Here is a 16,184-nt window from a genome sequence, read left to right as displayed (position 1 = left end):
TTCCAATTAATTATAGTCGAATTTCGACTACTACGGGACCTCTAGTAAAGATTATTTTCCAGAACGTACTTAAGTAGTCCGTTCGATATACATATAAGTATATAATATTGTCACGCTTCATTTGTGCTTGAATCTCAGAAGATAAGAGGTGAGCGCTACTTACAACAATTATAACGTTTTTAAAAATAACAGAATATAATTCAATTAAATTAAATACCATTAAAAAGTATAGCAAACACATTTAGAGGTTAGAGGTACTTAATTTTTTTTAATTATTCTCGTTTTAATGTGTCAAAACGCATCACTTGTTTTTTATTAATCACGTAGATAAATAAAAAACCTATTGGCTATAGTTTCAATGTTAGGCTAATACAGAACTGTCTTGGTGTGGTTTATAAATAAATATACCATAAAATCGTTGAAGGCAACTGAAAAAAGTACTAAGTACTTAAACGTATAATATATAAGAGTTATCGTAAACAGGCAAACCACTACACCAGGTCGCATCTTTGTCAAGTTAAAATAACCATCTCCTGTTTATTTTTACATCGTATTGGTGAGTATTTCACAAATTCAAATTAGGGTGGAGCTAGTAATTCCCCACACCACAAGATGGCACAGCCAAGTCGCTGCCGACCGCAGAGTATTCTCCGCAAAAAAAGACATGTCATAGCGCTCAGGAAACACTGAGGAGTGGAGTTGATTGAAAATCCGGATGATACGAGGCAAAAAAGACTTCAAGAAACTGTGAATGAACACAGCGGTTCTTTTTTTTCCTACCTATGCTGATAGCCTTGAGAGGTTATTTCAGCTTCTGCCTCTCCAAGCAAAGAATCTGGCATAGCTAAATTTCATGAGTGACGGTGATTTCGTACGATCAAACAGTCTGTACATTCTTGTTTGTCAGTAGCTAAGTGGCTTGAGTGTTAATTAAAAGATTCCCATCTTCACACGACTTCAATAAGACTCTTCCTTTTTAGTTTTCTTTCGCAATTACTCGAATCACGTTGAAAATTAAGCAATGCGCGAACGACTTAGTTCTCCTACCTCTACCGGATACGTAAATACGATAGTGTGCTGTCATATTCGCTTAATTCTGAATGGAAATCAATTTGTAAGAAATTTGCAGATACATGTATTAAAACTGTAACATCGTCTACTGAATTATCTATATATTAATACGTGAAGCAAAAACTTTGTACCCCTTTTTACGAAAATTGCGCGGACGGAGGAGTATGAAATTTTCCACACTTATAGAGAATATAGAGAAGAAGTGCACAATGCTAATATTTTTTTAAAATAATGCATAAAATATACATTAAATTGATAAAGAAAACATTACACACACTACATACCATGTATTTGACGCACACACGCATGCATACTATTTATTGTCAAATTAAGAATAGATTAAATATTGTTTGTCTATGTTAATATTTTTTATATTCTTGGCGAAATTTGTGATTATAGAAGTATAAAATACAAACTTAATAGTATACTAAGTTACAATTCCAATTGATTATAGTCGAATTTCGACTACTGCGGGATCTCTAGTTATTATAGTTTCGTCTAAATTATTGAAAACCAACCTATCGATATGTAAAAACATTGCTATGGTTTATATAAGAAATTCATCATCAAACGTAATTAAAACGTTTATTACCTAAACGAATAACAACATTGATAACCTATTTATCTAACGAGAATTTTAAACAATGTTATAACGTACCTACAGTTGCATGTTGTAACTAGTGGGGTCATCAGGTCGATTAAAAACACTTCGCTCTGCGGATTTTGATGTTTTTGTAAAATATAAATGGAGACAAACTCATTTTTATTTTTTTTATTTTTTTTATTTTACGAATATGCCGTCGCTGATATTTAAATTTTCATAAACAAGTTAATGATCGCAGAACGCACAATTTTCACTTCGGCATCTGCCACTGCTTTAATAATCGACTGGTGATAAGGTGTATTGTAGGTAAATCGGCACGGGTATTAAAATAGCGCGAATATTTAATATCAATTCAAACATTGATGGCCAGTGTTAAATTTTTAAATCAAATAAGGATAGGTACCATAGACGTTATGACTCCGCTAAATACCTATTGTTACGAAACAGTGCCCACATGTGGACTGATAGATCCGGCAATATATATCTGGTCTTATAAAAGATAAAGAGTGAGAAAGAGAGTGGAGATAGAGAGAGAAGGAGAGAGAGAGAGAAGGGGAGAGAGAGAGAGAGAGAGAGAGAGAAATATGAGACAGGATAGCCGTTATTCTAATGCGGTCTAGACCAAAACGTCCGTTGTCTAAGAATTTCCTTATATGCATTTATTTAGGAACGTTACACGATACATAACGAACAGATTAATACAGAACAATATAGTTGCGCTAATGGAAATCCCTTCAAATTATATTTCAGAACAAATATGGATAAACCAGCTGGATTAATTTTCTCATTGGTGGTTTGCACTCTGCTACTGCAAGGGCTAGTCGAAAGTGCGCCATGTGAGTATTAGTCTAAAGTTACCGATAATTCTGGGGTTTTACTTAAAGCTATTAGTAGTTCAGCTTTATTGATTGAGTACCTATAGCATCATAGTACATAGAACAGCTTCATTTACCCAAAAACGATGTATGCTTTTTTCATTTCTTACCACAGCAGCGGTTAACTTAGCGACTTTAAATTTGTTAAAGTCAATTTTACTTGTAGACTATTACTTATGCTCGTTTAATTTATATATATGATCACATATATTACGTCGAGTGAGTTTCGATAATAGAGTAAATTCATGTATTTCCAGTATACCTTAAACGACATCATTTTTGCCACTTGTTATCTGGCTGTAATAAACGCTTCTCCACGATGTTTCTCAAGCGCTTTATTGCTTACCATATCTTTACACGTGCTTTGATAAGTCTGGCGATAGACAATAGTATGGGCGCGTCCCTGACATTGCCGATTTTCATTAGCAACTCTAACCATTACTTGGTAACTACACATTTATTTTTCCTTCGAAGACAAAAAAAATAACAACTTAATTCACGAAGTTTTTCTCATTGTTTAAAACTTGTTTTTGTCCTGCAGCATCTGACGCTCATCTCTTTCCACCTCCTCCAATTGCATACGTCGCTCGAGGAGGCACCGTAACATTAAAATGCTCCGCAACCGGCTCCCCGACCCCTACGATTAGATGGAAGAAAGGTAATTCTTTTAAAAATCTAGAAAAGGCAAAGGCTTTTTTGTACTATTTACGCGCAACGATCTCACGATTCACCTAATACCTTATTAACAAATCCCATAGATATCAGAACGTGTATGCCGCTATCAACTTTAAGACATGAGATTCAAGTTTGAATGATATTTAAGGCTGAGCGCATGATTAGTTCAAAGACATCTCTGTCTTTTATTGTTAATAATTTTGTAGATTATATTATGTGATGTTATTGACGGTTTGAAGCCAAACATAGTCGCATCTATTTACGAATACACTGGTAAGATACATAGAAAGATAATAATAATATACCTACTATTAACTCCACGGACGCTTCAAAGATTTGTGATGATTTGTGATTTGTGATAGTCAGGTTAGTATGTAACGCTGAGGTTGAAAGGCTAAATACTTTAATGATAAGCTCGAAAGTTGCGTATAAACTTAAGCTTTGTTTGGCTGTTGTAGCGTTGACTAATGTAAATAGATTTAACTTTAATAAAAATTAACAAATTGGCTGATTTTATTTGAAAGCTAGCACCGTAGTCAATAGTTTTTTTTCCTTTTATTGCCGTTGTAGGCAGACAAGCATACGGCCCACCTGATGGTGAGTGGTTACCCTCGCCCGTGAACTTCAGCAATGCCATGGGCAGAGCCAAACCACTGCTTACCGTTAAGTTTGTTTTTCCTTTGATGTGTCCTCCGTCGGACGGATTCCTTTTGTTTGTTTTATATTAAGTTTATTTTATACAAAAGTTTAGGTCTTTTATTTATCGACTGAGGCACTACGAAGTCTGCCGGGTCAGCTACTAATTTATAAATTTATTTATTGGATGGTCACAGTTTAGCTGGTCCTTGTAGTTAATAATAATTACTTAAACCAGAAAGTTTCTCAATGAGTATTGTAACTTTTTACCGCCTACAGGATCAGAATGGCTGACTCCCGAAGACAATACAGTGTCAAAGCATGATCTGACACTAACAAACGTTACAGAAGAAGGTAAATACACATGTGTCTTTAAAACGGGAGAGCTTGTTTCTTCAGTGACGACCGCTGTTAAAATCAGACGTAAGTATTTTATAATACTGTTTAATAATTAAACCGTTTAGGCAAGGAACTTTCACCTTGTTTGACGGTAAATTTCGATAGGTTTTGATATATGTATATTATTTCTAATAAATGCTATGGATAGACCGTTTTATATACCGAATTTTATCTATATATTAATACGTGAAGCAAAAACTTTGTATCCCTTTTTACGAAAATTGCGCGGACGGAGGAGTATGAAATTTTCCACACTTATAGAGAATATAGAGAAGAAGTGCACAATGCTAATTTTTTTTTTAAATAATGCATAAAAGATACATTAAATCAATAAAGAAAACATTACACACACTACATACCATGTATTTGACGCACACACGCATGCATGCTATTTATTGTCAAACTTTTGTTCTTGACGTCTGTTGTCAAATTGAGAATAGATTAAATTATAACAAAGAAAATAGTCGAATTTCGACTACAGAGGGATCGCTAGTTTTATTAGATACAGAGTGTTGGTTCATCGTAAATGTCATTCGGTAATGTAATCGAGACAGTGTCGAAACACAGCCCACTGAGTTTCTCGCCGGATCTCAGTGGGTCGCGTTTCCGATCCGGTGGTAGATTCTGCGAAGCACTGCTCTTGCTAGGGCCAGTGTTAGCAACACTTCGGGTTTGAGCCCCGTGAGCTCACCTACACGTTAGGATGAAGCTGAAATAGCCTCTCAAGGATATCAGCATAGGTAGGAAAAAAGAAGTCGAAACGCTTATGATATCAATGCGACCGAAAACATCGTAGCTGCCGCACAGTGGGTCGATTCTATGATTTTAGTGACTTAGGGACCAACTTTGTTTTTTTATAAATTTTTTTATGTAGATAGATAGAGCTCGTTAATCTCAATAATAATTGTTTTGGGCAAAAATTACAAAAACTTTATAGTTTGGTCAGAAAAATGTGTTTTGTGATTTTTTTGTATGGAGCGGGTCACATTAAATTAAATTCCTGTTAAGTACCGCGAGGTCCCGCTTTGAAACTTTATTTTCCTTATACCTTGTCTAGTCTACTATCATTTGATGCTATGAACATGTGCATAAAGTTGCAACTCTGCCAAATAAATGGATCGAAAAAAATTAATAAATACATACAATAAAAACCTTTATATTTTTTTTCGTAAGTGCTTTTAAGTTAAATTTGATATGGATTAGTAAGTAAAAGCACGTAATGATACCCATAATTACATAATACCTAACAACAATACATTTAGTAGGTCTCTAATTATGCAATCTCTCTAAATATTATATATTTTGTTTCACCTTTCGATCTTTGGGTCAGAAGACGAAAGAAGATTGTGTAAAATATCCTCATTAGTCGACGTTCTACTTCTCATTCTTGAATAACATCTCTCTGTATATTTCCGAAAATCTTTATTGCGAGCTTCCGCTGCCTCTTCCGAGAGTTTACCTATACGACTGGCACCAAAGTTCTTCATTATTATATATCACTGCCATGTGCCAACAATTTATGGATACTGGAAGGCATATATAATACCAGGGATATACATTAACATACAATTCTGCAGTATATCTAAAAAATTCCGAAAAATTGGAAACGCGCTCTCCAGATGCAACAGAGTGAAGAATCACGTGAAGCCTCTCTATTAAATCTTTACGTATTCCTGTTATGCGGGCTGTTTCTTCTGCATCCCTGAAAAATCTTCTGGCAGTATTGCCATCATTGGTTGTTCCTACTCCTTGCTTGACAACATCTATAAGTAAACCGCATTCCTTTTTAAACGCTTGCTGTATAGCGCTCTTTCTGATTGATATTTTTTCTTTGTCATCCCCCCTTGCAACCCCATTTCTTGAAGTCCAAACGATAAGACGCAAACAAAAAAGTGTCATATAAAAAATAATCTCACAGGAAACTACATACGATGAAAAAATTGTGAAGTAATAAAATTATATTTACCTATATGAAGTAAGCACTCCATGCATCTTATCCAGGCATGTAAAGATGGCATTCCATACTGGAATATTTCTTCATTATTTTCTCTTTGATAAGCAAGTCACTCCAAAAAACTCTGACGGTTTTGCTTTGCAAATATCACAGACAGCAGAAAATGTTTCTGAAAAATATGAGGTTATTTTGCCGTCTATCATCATCATGTGCAATTGATGCTTAACTTCAACTTGTTTGATTTTTGATGGCTGAAGTCTTTCTATTTCTTCTGTTATGCTAGCTTTTATAATTGTCACTGTTGACTGCGTTTCTTTTGTAAATTTAAACATTATTGGACGGCAATAAAAAGTTGATGAGGTCGTTTTCCCAAACAATTGTTCCATCAAATTTCTGAAGCCTTATAGGAACTAGACTGACCATGAAAATAGATGAATCATCAAACTCTGTTTCAGTTTTTTGTTTATAATTACTTTGACCTGGGGCTCTATAAAAGCCTATTTGCTTATAAGCAGTAGCTCTCTTGCAGAGTCCAAATCCGAAGTAATCACATCTAAAAGCCTATATAGCGCCAAGTTTAGTAATGCTTGCATTTTAATAGCATCTCCTTCTTCAGTAATAATTACCTCGTCTTTCCCTGGATAACATTTGGTCTTTTCTTGCTTAATTTTATATTAAGAAGGGTATAAATCAGACCCATTTTCACTTGCTGCTTCTCTTAGGTTTATATATTGCCACTTAATTTAAGTGAAACTAATATTGCCTTATCGGGAGAATATGTACTACTTTTCACTTTACTTGTAATTAAATACTCATTAACTTTTTCTAAATCTTCGGGGTGATTTGACAAGTGGTTCATTATTTCTCCTACATCTTCATTTCTAGTGTTTCTCAAACTAGCAATTGTAGTAGCTTTCATTTCATCCGGGGATAACGAAAGCGATTGGTAAATTTGTTCAATGCGTCTTCGTTTTTGCCTGGATCCCAATTCTTCAAAAGGTTTTCGAGGTGCAAAAATAGATGTCGAGGCTTCTGTAGTACATTTGAGGGTGGTACATTTTCCACATCTTCAGTATTAGAAATCTCGAGCCTTTCATTTGCAGTGTTGATAGCTTCAGGTATCATTCCTTCGGGCCAGTTTATTGCACATTCTAACCAATCACATTTTTTTCTTATAGACTGTGCTAACATGCGACTACTTCGTTTCCATATTGCACTTATATTTGAACAAAATTGCGTAGTGAATTTTTGGAGCTCAACATTTTTCTCTTCGGTCACGTTTATTTGATTTTGTAGGAATTGAAAGAGTTTTTTATTATCAGACAGCGACTGTAGTTGCTCTCTTAAAATCATAAATAATCCTAAATTGTTAACAAAATTATCAATTATAACGGAAACAGCAAGATCACAACGACAATCACGAGATGTTAGTAGTAGTACGAATAAACGAACACTAGTTAGTATATAATAAACATGGTCACTTTATACTTCCAGAGACAAACAAATGTTTACTATATTTTCTACTACCCAGTAATGGCTACTTAACTAATTATCCTCATTAAATAATGTTAACTATCTTAATAATTAGAGAGATTGCTTAATTAGAGACCTACTAAATGTATTGTTGTTAGGTATTATGTAATTATGGGTATCATTACGTGCTTTTACTTACTAATCCATATCAAATTTAACTTAAAAGCACTTACGAAAAAAAAAAAAAGGTTTTTATTGTATGTATTTATTAATTTTTTTCGATCCATTTATTTGGCAGAGTTGCAACTTTATGCACATGTTCATAGCATCAAATGATAGTAGACTAGACAAGGTATAAGGAAAATAAAGTTTCAAAGCGGGACCTCGCGGTACTTAGCAGGAATTTAATTTAATGTGACCCGCTCCATACAAAAAAATCACAAAACACATTTTTCTGACCAAACTATAAAGTTTTTGTAATTTTTGCCCAAAACAATTATTATTGAGATTAACGAGCTCTATCTATCTACATAAAAAAATTTATAAAAAAACAAAGTTGGTCCCTAAGTCACTAAAATCACAGTATCGACCCACTGTGTGCCGTTAACTATCAACCTAGATCTTACTTACGCTGAAGCCTATGATCGTAGACGACCTAGGCACATCCTTATCAATCCACCTGATCAACTCTCGATTATGTTAGAAGCTACTAATACTAACTCCACTAACAGCTATAGCACAGGTCACCATTCCCGCCGAAAAGTTTAACGTGACATTTGGCCTTTTAGTTTCTTCCAGTGATAGATCCTCCGAAGCTCTTACTAGGGCTAATGTTAGCAAATTCTCTCAGATTGAGCCCGTGAGCTCACCTACCAGTCCGTGCATAGTTTGAATAACCCTTTAGGATACCAGCGAATAGGTAAGGATAAAAAAATAATTCTCGATTAATTTCTTCAGAGGGTCGCGGTCGGCCCTCAGTCGATTATGATACTGTGCTAGATGTATTCGCGAAGCAACTGCTTTTGAGCTGTAATACCACCTTCTCGGCTGCTCCGGGAGTTGTTAGCAAACCTCCTACCGACTGCACCCTCGACGGCAGCCAGCAGTTCTGGTAAAGCAATAAAAGCTTATGACCATCGCCAATCTCTCCAAACCAGATCGATCATCGGTCATTCTAGAACAGGGATTATATAATACTATCATCTGAAGTCGTCGTGGTCTAAAGGATGAGACGTCCGGTGCACTCGTAAGAAGCGATACACCGGTGTTCGAATACGTACTCAACGAATGTTCTCGATTGACTTCCACGGTGAAGGAATAACATCGTGTAATAAAAATCAAACCCGCAAAATTATAAATTGCGTAATCACTGGTGGTAGGACCTCTTGGGAGTCCGCACGGGTAGGTACCACCACCCCGCCTATTTCCGCCGTGAAGCAGTAATGCGTTTCGGTTCGAAGGGTGGGGTAGCCGTTGTAACTATACTGAGACCTTAGAACTTATATCTCGAGGTGGGTGACGCATTTACGTTGTAGATGTCTATGGGCTCCAGTAACCACTTAACATCAGGTGGGCTGTGAGCTCGTCCATCCAACCAAGCAATAAAAAAAAAAAAAAAACTTCGTTTTAGCATTACCACGCACACCGCACAGCGTCCATGTGTCAGACGTCACGGACACCAGCGCTCAGTTGGAATGGTCGTATTCCTACATCCCAGGGACAGACGATCCAACTCATTACCACTTGCTTTTGAAACCTAAGCAACAAAACATTGAACTTCAGGTAGGTACATAAATATGTATATCTTGCTGAAAATACATCTTGATGAATAATCGTATTAATACGAGAACTATTAGAGTATTACATAGAGTATTAATTATGTATAACAGATGCTGTGCTTTTTGCTGAAAAAAATTTTGAGGACCGAATTTATATTACGAAAAACTCTTTAATACGGATTTGTGTGAAAGCGTACTCTTTATTCTCTCGACAATTTTTTGTAGTCTTATATTTTTGCAAACAATTATTCGCTATTGTTTTTTTTATTGCTTAGATGGGTGGACAAGCTCACAGCCCACCTGGTGTTGGGGTTACTGGAGCCCATAGACATCTACAAGGTAAATGCGCCACCCACCTTGAGATATAAGTTCTAAGGTCTCAGTACAGTTACAACGGCTGCCCCGCCCTTCAAATCGAAACGCATTACTGATTCACGACAGAAATAGGCGAGGTGGTGGTACTTACCCGTGCGTTCTCACAAGAGGTCCTACCACCAGTGATGATCATCATCATCATCATGCTTTCCTATTACCCTCTGCTGGGGTGTAGGGCTCGAATCAAATTTTTCCATTTATATCGGTCTTGGGCAGTCTGTTCTAGCTCCTCCCACGTCATGCCCAAGATGATACACATAATATATTTGAGACTCCCTGTGTCAGGCCGGACCGCATACGCGTCTGTTCTGAATAAGAATAGAATATTCAGAGTATCTGGTATTTACAGGATATAACAACAGCAACGAGAACAAGGTTCGAACTGACAAACTTGACTCCGGCTACCGAATATCAAGTTCAGGTCATCGCAGCTGGTACTGTCGGGAAAGGACCCGCTACAGAACCAATTTTCTTTACTACTAAATTTTAAAATTTGTTATATCACTACATAGTATAAAACAAAGTCGCTTTCTCTGTCCCTATGTATGCTTAAATCTTTAAAACTACGCAACGGATTTTGATGCGTTTTTTTTAATAGATAGAGTGATTAAAGAGGAAGGTTTATATGTATAATAACATCCATTAAATAGTAGAGAAACCAATAATAAATTACAGTTTCCGAAGCGACGTGAGGGCGGGTCGCTAGTTTTTTTTATAATGATTTATTATTTATTTTGAAAATTGATGTAATTGCACATATATCTATAGTCTTTTCTTTCCATTCATTTGTTGAAATATATAGAGGGATACTGACAATGCTCCTGATATCACTTATAATCTGATTTACGAAAAGCGAACGTGTTATCATTACGAAGTAAGTAAAAAAACTGAAACGAAACAAAATTTTAGAAATTATACATGAATTTAATAAGTACTCACGGAAATAAATAAATAAATATATTATTGTAAAAAGGTTTTTTATTTCAAATCCATAATCTGGCGGCGTTGTCATTTAAAACGTATTTACAAGTTTCAAATGCACAAAGTACAGATAAAGAAAACATTGGAATGTAATTTAGTACAGCTTAAGATTGTTTACAGTTAACTTTTTTCGATAACATTCCATTAAGAAATTCGCAACGTTATGTTCTACTCTACAGGACGAGTTCGATCACATATTAAGTGACCAGAAACTCCCAACAAGTCAAAATTAAAACGCAATCTAGCTGAAACTACCGTCGATGACACTAATCATATTTATATTAATTATAAATAAAAATTCAAACTCACGCTAAATTATTTACATCACCTAATGTACTTCCTAAATCTTTGAAAATGTATTTATTTTAAAACCATAGTTTCCCATCATCAACTAACTCACGTCAACTAAACATTGTTGCTTTTGTTATATTAGTCATTAAGTACATTAAAATTTCTACTGTTTCAAATATACAAACATTATTAAGTAATCTAATTATCTTTATTACTAAATATAGTAATTTTATATGACCCGATAACAATATATATATTTAATAGTTATTAGGTCGTATTACATCTACTTAACAGTTATTAATTTCTGCACTTGTGTGGCTCAAAAACTACTTTTAAATGAAACGTGTTCATTATGATGAAGGGAAACACTTAAAACACGTTCATACTATCGATAAGACAACTATAATATAGTCATGTCTCATTGGAAAATGTATATGAGATACGAATTAATGCTTTTATTCTTACACTAAATACTGTCAAAATTTTCAACAATATCACTCATCACATGAGAACTTGAGCTGAACTGAGACCCAGACTCAGTACTAAGAAGACACTTTTAGATATGGCAACACCATGGCATGTCATTAACAATTTATCTTCTCAACATCATGGTTGATCATCAAATGTTATTTTCGACTGTAGACCTTTATTGTCTCGTCATTGATAATTTTTAAGACTGAACAAGCACAAAATAAAATATGTTTAAATAAAATTTTAATTAAACTTTGTAGTTTTTAGCTACCACAAAATTTGTAGCAATTTAACGAAAAATATAGGTTGTGTAAAATTGTTAAATTCAGCAAAAACGATAAATCAGAATACCTAAAATCAATGTAAAAAACATGCTAACATAGACACGCCACAATTGATTTTGTGTTGCCACATCAATAAAATCTCAAAAGTACTGAGTATGAAAACGCCTCAGTGGTATATTGAACTAAGACCGATGCTTGTTGCGATTGTGGGTCTGACGCGCCCACCACTCATCAAGATTGAATGGCCTAAAGTTGGCAAGGTGACGAGGTGTCATCACGTCATGGTAGTACTTCGCCTCATCATCGCCACGTTCTAGATCACGGGTCACCTGAAATGCGAAATTAAATGACATAAAACAAATGACAATAAACGATAAAACAAAACAATTTCTTCGAGTTGCATTTCGACTTATAATTATTGTATAATAACTTTTTTTATATTACTGATGTTCTTTAAGTACTCAGATGATTCTTTAAAGATATGTTAAAGGTTGAAATAATAATATGTAGTTATATTGAATTGGATTTTCCTAGTGACGGACGTGAGTTCGTGCTTCACTCCAACCACGATCCATTGTGGTAGCTGTAACGTACGTCGCTCAGAATACACTGCTGAGTTGAAAAGGGCACAAAGAAGAATTTAATGTTTTCAACCACCATTCTCCCTCTTAATTCTTCTTGTTTATTTCTTTACAATTTATATACAACAGTAGCAGTTAAGATGACTATAACGTTAAGCTCCATGGGCCATTTTATACCGACTGTCTTGCAGGCTATGCATAATTCATAGAATTCGAGAATATTATTTGAACAATTTAGATGCGTGAACTTGACTTTAAGATGTAGCTAATTAAATATATTTTATTAATATGTTATCGATTTCATATTTTTAATTCATTTTGTTGTTAAGCATTTAATATTGTATAGTCTCTACCCTTTTAAATAACAAAGGATATTTGAGATGAAGCAACTACTTTGTATGGAAATGACTGTAACTACAATTTTGTTTAATTTTCGTCTACCTTAATAGGCTATGGAAATAAACATATAACTAAGATCACCTTATTCCATGAATCATAAATGTAATTGATGAGATCATCATGCTGAGTATTCTGATTATTATTATTATTATTATTGTGGAAATGACTGATGTGCAGCTGACTTGGAGGGCTAAGCCTGTGTCCATTGCCATTGTAGTTGCTGTTATGATTACTGTGGCTGTGTGCAGGACCGCTATGGCTATGACTATGGCTGTGACTGCTGTTGTGACGTTTGCCCATGTGTGGCAACGAACGGGTTCCGCTGTTTACATAACTTGATCTGTGAAAAATAATTCCAGTGCTGCATGAAAAAAAAAAGGAAAGATTATTAATTATTTTGAACGTACACATTTAGTAGTGATATGGATGAGCTGAGAACTTACAGCTCACCTAGAATTTGGCAGTTACTGGAACCCTATAAAAACAGCATAAAGTAGCTTACAGACTTTCAATAGCATTGTAGAGTTTACGAACTTTTTAATCTATGTTTGCCTATTACCTATCTATGAACTATACTCAAAAAAGGTTGATGCCTAGTAGACAAATGGTTGCAAGTATTTTGACTTGTGATGGGCAGCTGCTTGTAAAAATAATGTCAATACATGTTATTATAGACATCCATCTCTAGCACATTGTAAAGATTAAACACTATTAGTAAGAAGCCATTAGTAAAAGACCAGCCAGACCTATTACAATAAATTTAATTGAATTTTAATAAGACTATAAGCTAATGGAAGATGTATTGCAACGTAAATTGAAGTTTTTTTTCTTTTTTTACGCACACAAGACAATGGACCCCGGAAAACAAAAAGGGTTCACAAAATATATTTAGTGGAAAATTATCTGGTTTTCATTTGATTGGAATGTTTGGAAATTGTTTATATATAAACACTTCTTGTCTTTAGTGTAATTTAGATTTGAAACAAATTTTGATTTTGTAAATTATTTTCAATCATATTGGATCAGTAATGTACAGGTATACCTGCTGTCCTTAGAAACAATTAAAAACATTTTTACTTTGATATGAAATTTGATAATTATACTACAGTAATAAACATTAACTCAAAGGAAAACAAGTACATTGATACACAAGTTTTTGGTCCTCACTATGCAGGCTATACCTAGTGTGAGGATAATTGGTTAATATTATATTATTGATGCCATCTGCGTAATCTCTCAATTTGTTAAATATGTTGTGGCGTTTTATTATGCGTAAGCCGGAACGCACGAGATGTGGGAAAAAGAATATAGTCTGTGACACAATACCTTTTTACTGCCAAATATGAAAAACATAAAAATAATTTATAATGTGTTAAATAACTAATTTAATGTAATTACTTTATGCCGCTACAGCAATAAAATTTATATTGTTCCAACTGTGGTGTTAATTACATAAAACACGACCAGGCGAAATAAAGAAGGGACTCTATATGAATTCCCTCAATGTAAATAGTATTCTAGGTCATGATTTAAGAGTTAATGTAGTAAATAAATTATTATTATTACAAGCGGATCCCTTATTAATAGAAATTTATACCCTTTGAAAATATATTCAAAGTAGTTTGTCACTCATTATTTACAAACCTACTGCAAAATTTATGAATTTCACTCAGGCTATCGATACATTTTATCTACTTCCTTGTTGTTATCAATAACAACCGAGGTTATTGTTTGTGTAAACTAAAGGACATATTGTTTATACTTTGCAACAACTGATTTGTAATCAAATCAAATGAAGTTTTATTATTCTGTAACGTATATTATTATGTAAATTTAAGTAAACACATGATAAAGTACGAGCATAACTTAATACTTATGTTCACTATTATTACGCGTGGCGCCATTAAAACAAAAATTACTTATCTAAAATGTTGTAAATAATTATGCAGTGCTATTTACTTTGATGGTACCAAATATGTTTGTTATGATATAATATCACTAGTACCTATTTCACGATCGTATTAATTGGTATAAACATTAAGACTGTTGTGGTTGTAATTTGAACAATGGCGTTACATAGTTCTAACTAGTAAATTATTGACTTGAACTCACGTTACTTTATAATGTTCTTTGTTACAAAGCTTAAATTCAATGTTTTCTATGTATACGTATCGTACATGGAATGCTTAAGTAGGATAAAGCAAAATATTCTCACCTCATATTGTTGCGATCCATGTTTCGTTTAGTTTGAGGTCGTCAAAGAAAACTATATACAATTTATACTAAAGATACGACTTAACTAGATATAACTTAACTATTGGTTCATCACTTATTAAATAAAGTGTAAAAGATATGTAATAAAAATTTAATGATAAATACACAGGACGCCACACATCACGAATCGCGATACGCAACTTATAGATTACCTTTGTGTCTATAACAGTACACAATTAATTTCAATGTACACAGCTGTCAAAACTAATCGCCCTCAGCTGCAATTCAGTACATTGAACTCAGGTTGTGATTGGCCAACGCTTGATCAGCATAAGATCAACCAATGGTTAAGATGTGCTGAAATATGTCCGCCAGTTAAAAATTTGAAACTGGCCTACAGAGTACTTTAGTACTTCGTAAAATGCTGAAAGCGTATAAATAGAGGTCTATAGAGGTTCATTAAATACAGTTAAATAATATTATAAATATAAGTTGCCTGTTTCATTTCTAAATCATTTATCGGGTGTCTCGTTCGGAAACGCCTCTGGAACTTCGTCGCGTCCAATAAAATACGATCGACGAGCAGTTTGGGTTCCGCGCCAAACACTCGTGCGACCAACAAGGGCACCGCCTCACGGAGCACATCTCAATAGGGCTGAATAGGCGGAAACCCATACCGAAAGGAGCCCTCTTCTTCGATATAGCGAAGGCGTTCGACAAAGTCTGGCACAACGGTCTATTAAACAAGCTGTTTAACATGGGAGCGCCACCCACAGACACAGCCCACTGAGTTTCTCGCCGCGTTTCCGATCCGGTGGTAGATTCTGCGAAGCACGGCTCTTGCTAAGGTTCGTATTCGCAACGTCGTCAGGTTTAAGCCCCGTGAGCTCCCCTACTATTTAAGGTTTCGCTGAAAATTAAATAACCTCTCAAGGCTAGCTTAAGTAGGAAAACAAAAAAAAACATTGGTAGAACCCGAGAAGCCACTTTCGGCTTTATTTCATTATCACATATTTGTGCACTTTCACAGGTGATAAACAATTATTAAACCAACACTACTACATGTTTTCATTTAAAGAAAAATTAAATAATTAAGAAAAAACACAACTTCACTCATTAAACC

The 16,184-nt window shown here is 34.6% G+C and overlaps 2 protein-coding genes across 4 annotated transcripts; one reads left to right on the top strand and one right to left on the bottom strand.

Moving 5' to 3' along the window:
* LOC114241427 (tyrosine-protein phosphatase Lar) lies at positions 1-10,812 on the top strand. 2 transcript variants are annotated; one of them, XM_089731070.1, is made up of 7 exons: positions 132-148; positions 484-556; positions 2,426-2,511; positions 3,092-3,208; positions 4,141-4,284; positions 9,318-9,469; positions 10,190-10,812. In XM_089731070.1, the coding sequence occupies exons 3-7, from the start codon at positions 2,433-2,435 to the stop codon at positions 10,328-10,330; spliced, it is 633 nt and encodes a 210-aa protein (XP_089587196.1). In that variant the 5' UTR covers positions 132-148; positions 484-556; positions 2,426-2,432; the 3' UTR covers positions 10,331-10,812. The 2 variants fall into 2 exon arrangements, with proteins under 2 accessions (XP_089587194.1, XP_089587196.1); XM_089731068.1 differs by lacking the exon at positions 484-556 and having other exon boundaries at positions 1-148.
* On the bottom strand, positions 10,801-15,242 carry LOC114241369 (uncharacterized). Of its 2 annotated transcripts, none has more exons than XM_089731071.1 (3): positions 15,063-15,242; positions 12,929-13,208; positions 10,801-12,196 (listed from the first exon to the last, which is right to left on the bottom strand). In XM_089731071.1, the coding sequence occupies exons 1-3, from the start codon at positions 15,080-15,082 to the stop codon at positions 12,050-12,052; spliced, it is 447 nt and encodes a 148-aa protein (XP_089587197.1). In that variant the 5' UTR covers positions 15,083-15,242; the 3' UTR covers positions 10,801-12,049. The 2 variants fall into 2 exon arrangements, with proteins under 2 accessions (XP_089587197.1, XP_028027986.1); XM_028172185.2 differs by having other exon boundaries at positions 12,929-13,187.
* Positions 15,243-16,184: the final 942 nt, after the last annotated feature.

The sequence above is a fragment of the Bombyx mandarina genome, chromosome 11 (assembly GCF_030267445.1).
Source record: "Bombyx mandarina strain Sakado chromosome 11, ASM3026744v2".
NCBI lineage: Eukaryota > Metazoa > Arthropoda > Insecta > Lepidoptera > Bombycidae > Bombyx > Bombyx mandarina.
The sequence above is the reverse complement of the archived record's forward strand: the minus strand, read 5'-3'. Positions and strand labels throughout refer to the sequence as shown.